We start from the raw sequence: 12,976 nt of genomic DNA, 5'->3' as shown, positions 1-12,976 counted from the left end.
TAGGAGCCAATAACCCAACTGTTAGAGCATAGCTCGGTTGAACCCACCGAGTGTTGGTATGTCAAGTTTGGTTGTCATATTTTAGTGAGCCAAAACTCATTTAAGAGTCGCTTGATTATGTACTAGAGTCAACTTTGTATATGTTAGCTTGAAAGTATTAGGATATGAGACATTACAAGTATTGCGAAGACTTGAAGAAGTGAAGAAGTAAGGAGCTACAACGAAAACATCATCCTTCCACTTGAGGTTAGTGATATTTGACTTGAACTGTTTCATTCCCTAACGTATCTTTCAAGTCGTGCATATTGAAAACAAAACTGCGAAGCATGAATGATTATACTCTAGTTAGACGTAGTATTAAGGAATATAATACGAGGTTTATTGCTTAACCATTAAACTTTGTAGATAAGACGTCGACATAATCGTTTGAATGCTATTATGATTATGTATGGGTATAAGGTGAATGTTTCATCTTAGGAAACAATGTTTTACATTTATTTTAAGGAAGTAAATTCATGAACTTGTTTTGTGAATCTAAAGAGAAATCGCCAGGCATTGTTGGTATTGTTATTCATTGCATATCTTTTGAACTACCATTGTTTATGTTCTTGGTAAAACTATTCACAAAGACCTGACTTTTGTATTGGTATGACTTTTATTAGTGAAGCCGATCTTAATTAATCAACTGAGATGGTATGATCGATTTAGTGTTATTGGTATGACCGAATCTGGGTAAAGGGTAACCGATCCTAGCAAGAGATGTAACCTACCACAAAGGGGAATCGATCTTTGTATGAGGTGCATCAAGTTTTTAGTAGAAAAGGGAACCGATCCTATGGACATGTGCAACACGTTTTTAGGCAAAGGGGAAACGATCCTATGGACATGTGCAGCAAGTACAAGTTAGATACCATATATATGTGGGGAACCGATCCTAGTACCTAGTCAACCGAATTTCTGTAACTAGCGTGACTATGCAAAGTACTCGCATGGAGGTAGAACCGAAGCTTGTTTTGGTAGAACCGTGAAACCCATGTTTGGTGATTGAGTGTTCTTGATCAATTACGTAGTTCTTGAAAGTCAGATGAACCAATTCTAAACTTGTTTGGAAGTGTGGCAAATCGGTTTCAAGATTGTAAGTATGAAAGAGGACTTACAAAGTACGGATGTCGACATACTTTGAACATGTGCAGTAATGCTTATCTTTAATTGTTCAAAGTTATTCCTTAATAGCTAAAGGAAGAAAATCCCGGATCGAATAAAATAAATTGAGAATATTTTATTTAAGGTTTTTAATTTTATTTTTGGAAAATGAATATTAGTAATGTGCATTTACTAGTTGGAGATTTTCTAAGAGCTTTTCTGTCATTATTTGGACAAAGCATTTCCAGGAATTATGGAAACCGAATCTGGAATATATTGCATATCTTGAGAATATTTTCGGTTTTGGAAATTCCTTGGTGTATAAATATGAAAGTTTGCATTTTGAGCAAACTAATCCTCAGAGACAGCAAAGCTATCTCAGTTGTGCTGCTACTGGTGAAGCCGCCTATTCGGAGAGGATAGTAACCTAATTAGGAGAAATCTCTTACGACCGCTCAGTTTAAAGACTTCTTTGGGATTGAGAAGATCTATTATTACCGTTGGTGGGAAACTAGATAATTGCGGTTTATCTTTTGTTTTCGATTGATTTGATTGACTAACGGTGGTTGAACTTTGATTGCACCTAGTTTGTTTATGCTTGAGAATCTTCTCTTCTGATATAAGATTCACTCAAACTAGATCAAAGTTTCGACGGGGATCTTTAGACTGTTTGTATATCTAAAGACGTCTTATGATAATCCATTGTTAACAGACTCCGTTCTGTGCGTGATTGATCACAAGAGATTCAAGTTGATTGTGTGCAGGTGTTTATTGAAGATCTAAGAAGATTTGAATACAAAGAAGACTTTGAAGATTTCTGATTTGGGTTCATAATCTTTGGTGTGCACAATACTTATTTCGGTAAAAGAGTATCCAACTATAATCGTTTTATCCTTGTGGTAGATTAGATTGATTAGTTGTGTAGATCGGCATCAATACAATTCTTTGTGATTAAAAGTATTGATTGCAAAATCTTAACAATTACTTTGGTAGTTGACAATAAGATAGATCTAAGAACCTGATAAAGGAGTTTATTGAGATAAACAGAAGAGCCTTTTGTCGAACTCACATCACTTGGTTGAAAAGAGTTGATACCAAACAGATTTGTTGTTCCTTTACTGTTTGGAATACGAACCAAAGGAATTGTTCCAAGTACATGACTTATTACAGGTCGGAGGCGCGAGAATACAGATGGAACTAACTATAGGTTTAGTTGCTTGGTCTCAACTAAATCTTGTTGTGTCATTTACTTTTATTTTCCGCAATTATAATTGTTGTTATTATAATTTAAAGTAAATTACACAAACGTTAATTCCTATTTACTTGATAAGTAATCCTATTGTGTTTGGTTAAGTTCGAACTTTTATCAAGTAAACATACTTCGTTGTTGCATTGTCTCGATCTCTTGTGTCCATAGTCAATCACACAAGTTATCTTGTTGTCATATTGTCTCGATCTCATATACATAGACGATCACACGAAGTGTGAACCGATTTGTTGTATTGTATCGACTCAGTCCATAACCAATCACTTTCGGAGAAAGGACTTATAGGTGGAAAAGTTTTAGTTTGAGGTATATTTGGGTACCCTTGTCTTTTCACCAACAATCAAGCCAGATATGAGCCTTAATGCCACACCTAACTACCTAACAACTATTCTGTTTAATATTATCAATACATCTATAAATACCTCTCCAAATCCAAGAGAAATTTTCATTAAGCTTTTGCAAGTGTAAAATGCTACAGTCTTTAAAGTATTTAGCACTTAGAATTTGCACCCACAACTCATCATGGTCAGTAACAATTTTCCAAACCAGCTTATAGATAAGAGAAATATTAAACTTCTCAAGATCTCTAAATCCTATGCCTCTTTGGTCTTTAGACTTATTAATATCATCCCATCCTATGAATTTGATACCTTTACCAGACCTATGTATCCACCAGAAGTTCCTTTGTAAGGAGTCTAAATGACCAATAAGGGTAGTAGGGATTTTAAAACATTATATTTGATAAGTAGGCAAAGAGTTAAAAACAGTCTTAATTATGGTTGATCTTCCAGCTTGGTTCATGGTAGTACTGACATAATTATTGAGTCTAGCTTCAAATGATTGGACAATTGGATCAAAGGATCTTATCTTAGAATGACCTAGCAAAAGGGAAGTACCTAGATACTTCTCAGAGTTTGTCACTAAAGACATATTAAGGTCTCTAGCTAAAACAGTACAATCATTAGGACTTAGATTTTTACTAAAATAAACACATAACTTATCAAAATTCAACATCTGTCCAGAAAGACTACCAAAATCCTAAAGAATCTGCAAAATTTTATCAATATGCTGCATATTAGCCTGACCAAAGATAAGAATATAATCAGCAAAAAGCATATGAGAAATAGGAGGAGATTTCCTAGAAGCTTTAATTCCAATGATAGATTTATTATGCTCAGCAAAAATCAAAGATCTAGAAAGATATTCCATTGCAAGAATAAAAAGATAAGGGGATAAAGGATCCCCTTGTATAACACCCCTAGTTGGTTCAAATTGATCACATGGAGAGCCATTTAGAAGCACACTAATACTTGTTGTAGAAACACATTGCATAACAAGATTACAGAAATCTTTACAGAAACCAAATTTCTCTAAAATTTTGTTGAGAAAAGACCATTCAAGCCTATCAAAGGCTTTAGAAAGATCAAGTTTAATGGTCATAGTTCCATTGGAACCTTCTTTATGTTTCATAGTATGGATCAATTCATGAGCAATAATAATATTGTCATGAATTGGTCTCCCTGGAACAAAAGCTGCATGGTAAGGAGAGATTAACTTCTTAAGCCAAGGCCTAATTCTCTTAGCTAGGATTTTAGACACAATTTTATAAGAAGCATTGCAGAGACCAATTGGTCTAAATTCAGAAGACTTTTTTGGACTTTTACACTTAGGAATGTGAGATATGTAAGTCTTATTAAGACATCTGGGCATACGACCACTTTGAAAAAAATCTTTTAACAACATTAATGACATCTTTACCTGCAAGAGACCACTGAGTTTGATAAAAACCTGCTTGAAATCCATCAGGTCCAAGTGAACTCCATGCATGAATATTCTTAACAACATTCTAAATTTCAAGATCATCAGGAACAACATAAAGTAAAGCATTGTCAGCATCAGTGATAACACAAGGAATAACATCAAAACTTTCCTCAGTCAAGATAGGATTTGAAGTACTAGCAACGAATTTAAAATGATGAGTAAGAAGATTTCTAATATCATCTCTGTCTCTAAAAAAATTACCATCATTATGAAAAAATATATTATTAGTATGTTTTCTTTTGTTTACCATAGTATGAAATTATCTGGTATTGTTGTCCATAGAAAGTCCTGTTTTGTCTCTAGAGTTTTCTCTATATAATTCAGATTGAATTTTACACCAATTTTCAAGTTTACTAACAATAGACATGCCGACCCTCAGAATAATTCTCATTTTGAACAGATTCTAAGACACTTTGCAAATTATTCATATTCTTTTGGATGTCTCCAAATTCCATTCTATTCCATTGAGACAAAATAATCTTGCACTATGTTGTTTTTGCTTCAATTTTTAAGCAGGGCTACCTTGGACATCTAAAGCCCAGGATTGTTCAAGGTTATCCTTAAAACTATTATGTCCTATCCAAGTCCTAAAGAACTTAAAAGGCCTCCATAAATGTTTAGGAATAGGATCAGTGATAAGCAGAACATGACAATGATCTGAAGCTATAAAATTCAAATATAAAAGCTTAGCAGAGACAAAATTTAAAGACCAATCGTTGCTACACAGAGCCATGCCAATCTAGCTTTCCTAGTTCCAGTACCATAAGAATTACTGGTCCAAGTATAGTCTTTGCCTTCATAGCCAATATCAATTAAACCTGCATCATTAACTTTATTCTGCACCCATTTATCAGAGGTATTATTATTGTTATCCAAGTGGAAATTGAGATCACCTAATACTAACCAAGGTTGTTGAACATCCTTTCTAAAGTCAAATAGGAAATTCCATTGTGTTTTCTTAGGTTCAATGTAAGTAGATCCATACATGAAGGAGATAAGAACTTTAGGTTCATTTGGGTCTAATTGAATGACTACATGAATGATGTTATTCTCATGACCAATAACTTCAACATCTATACCATCTTTCCACATCAGAATAAGACCACCTTCCTTTACCAACTTTATCAATGAAAACATAATTCAGATAATGAACTGATTGGGCTACTGAGATCATCCTATCTTCATCAATTTTAGTTTCACAAAGAAAAATGAAATCAGGATTCTGAGTTTTAACTAAGTTTTGAAACTGATGCATTGTAAAACTATCTGCAATTCCTTGCACATTCCATGAAATAATTTTCGTATTGAAAACAACAAAATTAAAGCAAACCAGTAAATTGCAGAGTCTAAGAGGTACCTTAGCTTCCTTTGTGCTGCTACATGGTTTATCCCCTGTTGTGACTATTTTAGTTGTCTGTGTGTTCACAAGAGATCCAGAGTTTGAATCATCATCCAGTTCAAAAACAAGAATTTCTGGAGAATTGTTCCTTTGTCTCTTCCCAAGTCTTTCCCCTTCAGCAGCAACAACTTCATTGACAGTTCTTTGACCAATAACATATCTATCTTTATGAGGGATAAAAACACTACTCTTCATTGTATTCTTCTGGTTAAATTTAGGAACCCGGTCACCTCATCTAGTAATAGTTATCTATTTCATTTCCCCTTATTTAAGTTCCCCAAAATAATGAAGCTTAGCATGTGCCTTGACAAGGTAGTCAGAAGCAGCCTTACAAGCACCTTTAGTATGATTAAGAATGTAACTGTTAGGACAGATCTTATGAGGATGCTTCTTATAAAAGAACTTAATCCATCTTGTGGAGCCTGCATTAGTAATTTCCACCACCCCTCTTCTCATTGGATAACTAACATCAACTTGAACACAAACTTTGGCAAAATCTCGTGCATCTGGGATTGCATCTACAAGATCAACTGCAATAACCTCACCAATAATACTTCCAATCTTTGTGACAGCCTTAACATTCATATGTTCAGGGAGAATCCTTTTCAGTTGAATCCAGAAACATTGAATACCTAATTCAAATCTTGATAAATAACCTCAGAATTATAAAAAATGAAGAACTACAAGATAACCATTGATACTCCATGGACGAGTATCAAATACCTTTTTTTGTGTATCTTTGTCTTTAAAACAAAATTCCATAATGTTGTGATCCAATTCAAATACTTTGAGATCCTCTTCAGGTAAGAAATCCCAAGTGAGAAAAATGTTTTTCTCCATCGTCTTCAAACCCATTTTTCCTTCAATGATAACCTTTCCTACCAGACTAATTTCTTCATTATCTTCAACGTTGTTAGATTGATGGCACACCACCTCATCAACATCTCCAAGGTCAAGAGCAGCTTGCATAAATTTTGTAGCCAAGTCTGTGACAGATTTGTCTTTTTCTTCCGCCATTAGATGATTAAAAGAAAACTTATGATGAACTTGATAACTATTCTGGATATGTGAAGTATCACTTATCAAAGGATTTTTATAAGGTTTAAACCCTAGAAAAATCTGGGTTTCACTTGAATTGAAGAAGATATTCATCCGAGTATATTGGGATGAGGATATTGACTGAGAATAATTTCTCCAGAGGAAATCACGATTAAAAAAGATAAGTCTGCAACTGTAAATAATTCCGATAATTACGAGAGTAGTCAAAGCAGTTTGTTTGTAACGAACTTTTTGAAATTTGAATTTCATCCTGGCGCTTTTCCGAACCCAGTGAGTCATTGTAACAAATCAGTGATGGAACTTCTCCAGAAAATCAAACTTGATAAACAGTGAACACACAATAGCTTCAAAAAGCATTAGAATAACTTTAACAAACGCTTGAATCACAACTGCAAACAAAGTAAACACTATTAGGGATAAAACCAACTGCAAATACATTAGGAAGAAGAAGATTAGTAAACCATATTTCAAAACTTAATTCAAAAAATATTGTTGATGAAAATTTACGATCAAAAAATATGAAATCCACAGAAACTATAACATTACAAAGCTTTAAGAGAAAGAAATCAAAAGATACCATCAAAAAAACAGATTAAAATCATAAAAATTGATGAAGAAAGAATACTGAGTCAACTCGGTATGAAGAAAGAAAGCAGATTTATACTTGGGCCACTGGGATTTTGCCGGTGTTTTACTATAATTTTTATTTGGTTAAAAAAATGTGAATCACTGTGTCATCCTCACAACAATAATAATACATATCTTAGAAAAATCGCTAGAGTAAGCTTACTATATAATTTGTATTTGGTTACCTTAAACCCACTCAAGTTAAATTATTTCTCGTCCATTTGATCCAGACAAAATCTTATTTGTCCATATTAACCTGATTTTGAATGACCTATTTTCTGTTTTTTCTAATATATAATCTTTTTTTACCCTTAAAAAAAAACAATGTTTACTTTACCCCACGTATTAGTAGCGAGAGAAATGAGTTTGACCATGGGTTGACTAAAAATAATGTTTGCTTTGATGGTAGTATTTTCAAAATCATTTCTAGATAAGTTTATGACTCCTCTTCATAGCGGTTTTCTTCCCGGAAGATTGATAACAGACAACACAGTCATTGCATATATGAACTAATATAGAAACTAGACTGCGAAACTAGCTTTCTTTTATTTATTCACCGCGATATGGCATGAAGTAGTACAATTCTGAAAAATCAACCCCCTCTTGTAGTAGCAGGAGCAAGCGAGAGAAGGAAGCTGTCCATGAATTTCAAAATGTTTTCAGATATCACCTCCACAAATAAACTTTTCAAAGAGGTCACATATGACATCTATCATTAATACTTCTTGGCTAAGCCTAGCTCTCGCTCCTTCCCCCGATGATACATGGATGATGATGAATTCCAAATTCTCTCCTCCAAAGATTGGGAAACTAAGAACACATTACATATAAAAAAGGTAAAGCTTAAATGTAAATTCATACTGTATATAAGAATGAAATAATGTACGGCGAATTCTTCTTTCACGACCACAACCGGACATGAGACGTTATGATGGTGTGTGTAGGTATTGCAACATTGGCGGATAGTCACACATGTCGTGGAGTTGATCAATAAATCCCAAGGGCAACTTGCTTGTTAAGCTTCTAGGTTTGTTGCAGTTGATACTGCTGATCCAACTCTCATGTTGATAAAATTTGTTGGTTCTGCCATTTCAAGGAGATAAAAATGTTAGATACATATAGCTTGGAGTCTAACACAATCTGTGCTAGTTTAGAACTTACCAGTAACTGGAGATTTCAGGAAAAAGAAACACGCCGCAATGACGAAGTAGCAAAGCAGAAGAACCAATCCTTTCAAGTAATGTGAAGTACCATCCTGTAAACACAGTATGCCCATTTCAGCACCGTATACCAACATTTCAACAAAATAAAGTGAACAGGAAGCAAGCAAATAACACAAGTGTTTACCTGTAAGGTGAATGCTGCAATAATTACTGACAGCGCTAAAGAACCAGTTTCAAGGAGGTTGAAATCAAGATCCATCTCGATACCCATGATCCAAGCAACGATCACACACAACGGAATCACAAACATAGAAATTTGAGTAGAAGAACCTAAGGCCACACCTAAAGTAATATCCTGCAATATATCATGCACAAAAATATATATCAACACTCATGTATCCACTTCAAGGTTAATTTTTTTTTTCACTGTACGTATGCATGTACTGATGAGGATTCATGAAGTGGTACCAGCTTATTCTTAAATGCGAATATAACGGCACCAGCATGCTCAGCTGCATTTCCTACAATCGGTAACAAGATTATGCTGATGAAACTGACTGAAATTCCCCAAGATTCCGATGCGTCCTGAAATTATCATTAGGGGATTACAATTAACTCATAAACAAAGAGAATCCAAGAGTACTGCTCCAAGGGAAAAGGATCTTAACTAAGAACGGCTCATATATGTATTATACCTCGATCGTGCCAACAACGAATTCAGATAGAAAAGCGATGACCACAGTCATACCAGCGAGCCAAATAAATGCACTCCAGTATCCAATCACTGCCTCTTCCTCGGATGCCAAGTCGTCATCGTCTCCCTGTACAGATGATCAATATTATTAGACTTAATTACACTCCTAACAATGAGCAAAGTAGCAAAAGTTCGCCTCCAAACGACATATCGAATGAATTAACGAAACCAATAATTGCGCATATTGCCAATCACAGCTAGTTACTTGCAAATGCAATGCCACTAATTGATTATGGGTGCATGTGAATGTCAATTGGCACCACAAATTCCATGCACAATGCCAACAAGAAAGGATAAGCTTGTTTTCTCATTTAAGTATTTCCATAGAAGAATTCCGTAGGATCAGCAGCCATGTTAGTATGTTACCAATTATTGAAAAATATAGAGTATTAAATTATGATTACCTCTTGTGCTTCGAAAAGTTGTCGATGAGTCTTCAATTGGAAGAAAAGATATGCAATGTAGGCGATAAGCATGATAATACAGCTCACTCTTGACATTGTTAAGATTGGATTAGCTGTAAGGTCAGTGCTGGATGTAGAAGCATATCTGAACATTAATGGCAATGAATGGCATAGCAGACCCATCAACAACAGTAATGAATTCACGTCCGCTTGCTTCTGCAACATCGGATAAACGTTGCTAAATTAGAAAAAAATTAAATTCCCGCAAATAATTGACGGAATGAAATCAAGATTAAGGCTCAGAACATACTCTGTCGTATCTTTGCTCGCTGTTGAGATTGGCCAGACCACCGCAGAAAAGAGAAGTGCCAAGAACAAGAAGTAGGTTCGAAAGAATGGAACCCAAAAGCGAGTATTTGACGACGTCTATTTTCCCGGTGTACAATGCAAATATTGCGATTATAAGCTCCGTCGCATTACCACATGTTGCATTAAGAAGTCCTCCAACTGAAAATCAAGTTTCAAATATGAGTTATGCAAATTTGGAGGGTCTTTTTGTTCTTTTAAATTCAATAATATGAATTATGAAGAAAATTATTTACTTGTCGGGCCTGTGTAAAATGCAATTTGCTCGGTGAGAAAGCTGAGGCGTTCGGCGAGTGGCGTAAGTGCCACCAAACTCAATCCGAATACCCATGCCTGAGATTCAAATAGCAAAAATGGAAATTTGGATCAATTTTTGAAGTATCAAAAAATATGTTATAAAAATGGATGAAACAGTATACTTACATCTCCGAAATGACAATACTTGGCAACAAAGGCTAATGGAATGGCAGGGAAAAGAATAAAAAGCTTGGTGCCAAGAATGACTTCTTGAAGATTAGTTAAAAACTGTCTCAAGGGTCCGATTTTAACTTTTTGAATAAGAGAAAGACTAGATTTCTTTCTCAGGGAGGATGATGACATATTATGAGCCGTTCGACCGTGTTTAATTTCTCTGCTGGTTCCCTTAATGGTGTTTCCGCCTCCGCCATTCTCGACATGATTCCACGGCTCTATCCCAGCCATTGTTGTTAAAGCTCTCTAGTAATTAAATTTAAGAATTTGAAGACTCAAATTTGCAACAGAAACAATCAGCCACCGACTGATCTTGCTCCACTTTCTAGCCTGTGAGAGTACTGAGTAGCCTTGCATGTGGTATATATCGTCAGATCTCTGAGGAATTTCCTCGAAGCTTCGTCGTATTTTATTCTCGATTTGTTTTTTCCTTTAATGTTTTAAATGACAAGGCTAACTTGTAAAGAACGGATTTGTGTTGCCTTTCCATATGTAAATGAGCAACACTTATTACAAATGGTTTTTCTCAGTAATCCCGAGAATCATTCAATAAATTTAAGTTATAGTATAAAACAGAATGTTTGGTGACAATTGAACAATTCTTTTCCCGTTTTAAAAATACGTTCCGCGAGTTATAACCCCAGAAGTGTCACCATCCTTCCACAAAAAATCCATCAAAACAAAAGTAACACAAAAACCCCATCAAAACAAAATTAACACAAAAACCCCAAATTTTATTTTGGTTTCATCATAAATTTGATGAAACCAACATTTAAATTTGGGGTTTTTGTATCAATTTTTAAAAATTTGGGGGTTTTGTATCAATTTTGTTTACGATGGAGTTTTAATGGATCCCAACATTTGAGTGGGGTTTTCGTACCACAAGTTTGGTCACCTTGGGTTTTTATGACTAGTTTTGTTAAAATAAAATAGAAGTCTCTTTTGTCGTCATATCGTAATTGTAAGTACTAAAAAATTACTATTCACTCACAAGTCACAAATTTCTTCAAGGGAGTATAATATTATTCAGACTTTATCCAACATACTCCATCTGTTTCTAAAAAAATAGGCAAGTTTAGTTTTCACAAAAATTAAGAAAATAAATCATTGTAGCCACTTTTTCATGTTTTTTCCTAAACTATCTTTTGGTCCTCACTCATTTGTTATTGGAGAAAGAAGAGAGAGAAGTGGTCCCCTATTAGAAGAGAAAAAGGAGAGAGAGAAATAGTCCTTCTATGAGTATAGTAGTAAAATCATAACATTTGACTTTTAACATATGGAAAAAGCCTATTTTTTTAACATATCCAAATTAAGAAACCTGACTATATTTTAGAAACGAAGGAAATGTACCATATAAAGAAAACTAGCTTTAAGTTTTCTTCCAGTTTTACCGCTATCCCAAATTAATGTTTGTCCTTTATAAAAAAATGTTTTGAGGGCATAATAATAATTTAGTACTAAAACTTCCCTTCTGTGGGGGCTATTATGGTTATGGAGTTGCTTTGTGGGGCTATTTACTTTGTCTCCAATGTACGTTAATTCTGGAATGTGTTTTAAACTCCGCCGATAAATAGCGACAGTACTACAGGGATACCGGATTTATACACCATTATCTTACACCACTATGTGTCGCCTATGTCAACCATTGATTTCCTCCCACTCTATCCCACCGGGAAAAACAGGGAGCCTGTTTAAAGGAATCAACCAACCAAAAGTTGACACATAGTGGTGTATAATTTTTGATGTAAAAATCCGGGTCTCTGAATCATTTTCGAGAAAATAGATATCATACCAGTTTTCGACTGTGTAGAAACAGAAAAAACACTATTTTAGCATTCAAAATATGTATTATATATATTATTCTAGCATGGCTTATACAAGAATGCTCTAAGGCCAAGCATTAATTGTAGCCAAACCCAATGGTCCTTTGCTTCACTTTGATGTTGATTTCCCTTTCTTTACTTCGCTACTCTTAAAAGATGATCAGATCTAATCCACTTTTAAGTTAATATATGAAATACGAAAACTTTTGGAAAACACTTTACTAAAACTAAGTTTTCATGCAATATTTAACGGATACGTCGTTTTTGGTTTTCTCTTCTTCACTTTTTTATTTACTTAATCTTTTTTTTGTCTTTCTATTATATATTTTTTTTCTCTCTTAATTATCTTCTAACCTCTAACTCATTCAACCGAAAAAAAAATAAAATTGGAGAAGCAATGCGAATGTACCTCACCCATAATGAGGTACACCTCCGTGCCCTTTTCACTTAGCTCCGTTAATTACTTAAGCTATAGCGAAGTGAAATGCCTCATTATAACGCTTGGCCTAACTTCAGATATTTGAAAAGTATATATTTATTTTTTTCACAAATGATGCATGGAAATTAGGTGACTTGTAAAAGAGGTGAAGGGAGAGGATCTTCCGTGAAAACAGAAATTGAATACAAATCACAAGACCCATGATGCATGGCAGTATGCCGCGCCATGCGTAAACCCATG

At 34.6% G+C, this 12,976-nt stretch overlaps 2 protein-coding genes across 2 annotated transcripts; both read right to left on the bottom strand.

Annotated features, from left to right (window-relative positions):
* Positions 1-3,448: 3,448 nt before the first annotated feature.
* On the bottom strand, positions 3,449-5,825 carry LOC113312969. The gene is made up of 6 exons (XM_026561704.1): positions 5,589-5,825; positions 4,993-5,350; positions 4,754-4,894; positions 4,367-4,419; positions 4,169-4,256; positions 3,449-3,993 (listed from the first exon to the last, which is right to left on the bottom strand). Exons 1-6 carry the CDS (start codon positions 5,823-5,825, stop codon positions 3,449-3,451), a joined length of 1,422 nt encoding a protein of 473 aa, XP_026417489.1.
* A 1,996-nt stretch (positions 5,826-7,821) lies between these two features.
* LOC113309853 (vacuolar cation/proton exchanger 3-like) lies at positions 7,822-11,017 on the bottom strand. The gene is made up of 9 exons (XM_026558370.1): positions 10,427-11,017; positions 10,240-10,336; positions 9,948-10,144; positions 9,638-9,853; positions 9,175-9,300; positions 8,948-9,064; positions 8,664-8,834; positions 8,478-8,571; positions 7,822-8,399 (listed from the first exon to the last, which is right to left on the bottom strand). Exons 1-9 carry the CDS (start codon positions 10,703-10,705, stop codon positions 8,332-8,334), a joined length of 1,365 nt encoding a protein of 454 aa, XP_026414155.1. The 5' UTR covers positions 10,706-11,017; the 3' UTR covers positions 7,822-8,331.
* Between the last annotated feature and the right edge of the window lie 1,959 nt (positions 11,018-12,976).

The sequence above is a fragment of the Papaver somniferum genome, chromosome 9 (genome assembly GCF_003573695.1).
Source record: "Papaver somniferum cultivar HN1 chromosome 9, ASM357369v1, whole genome shotgun sequence".
In the NCBI taxonomy this organism is placed as follows: domain Eukaryota; kingdom Viridiplantae; phylum Streptophyta; class Magnoliopsida; order Ranunculales; family Papaveraceae; genus Papaver; species Papaver somniferum.
This window is presented reverse-complemented; position numbering and strand designations above follow the sequence as displayed.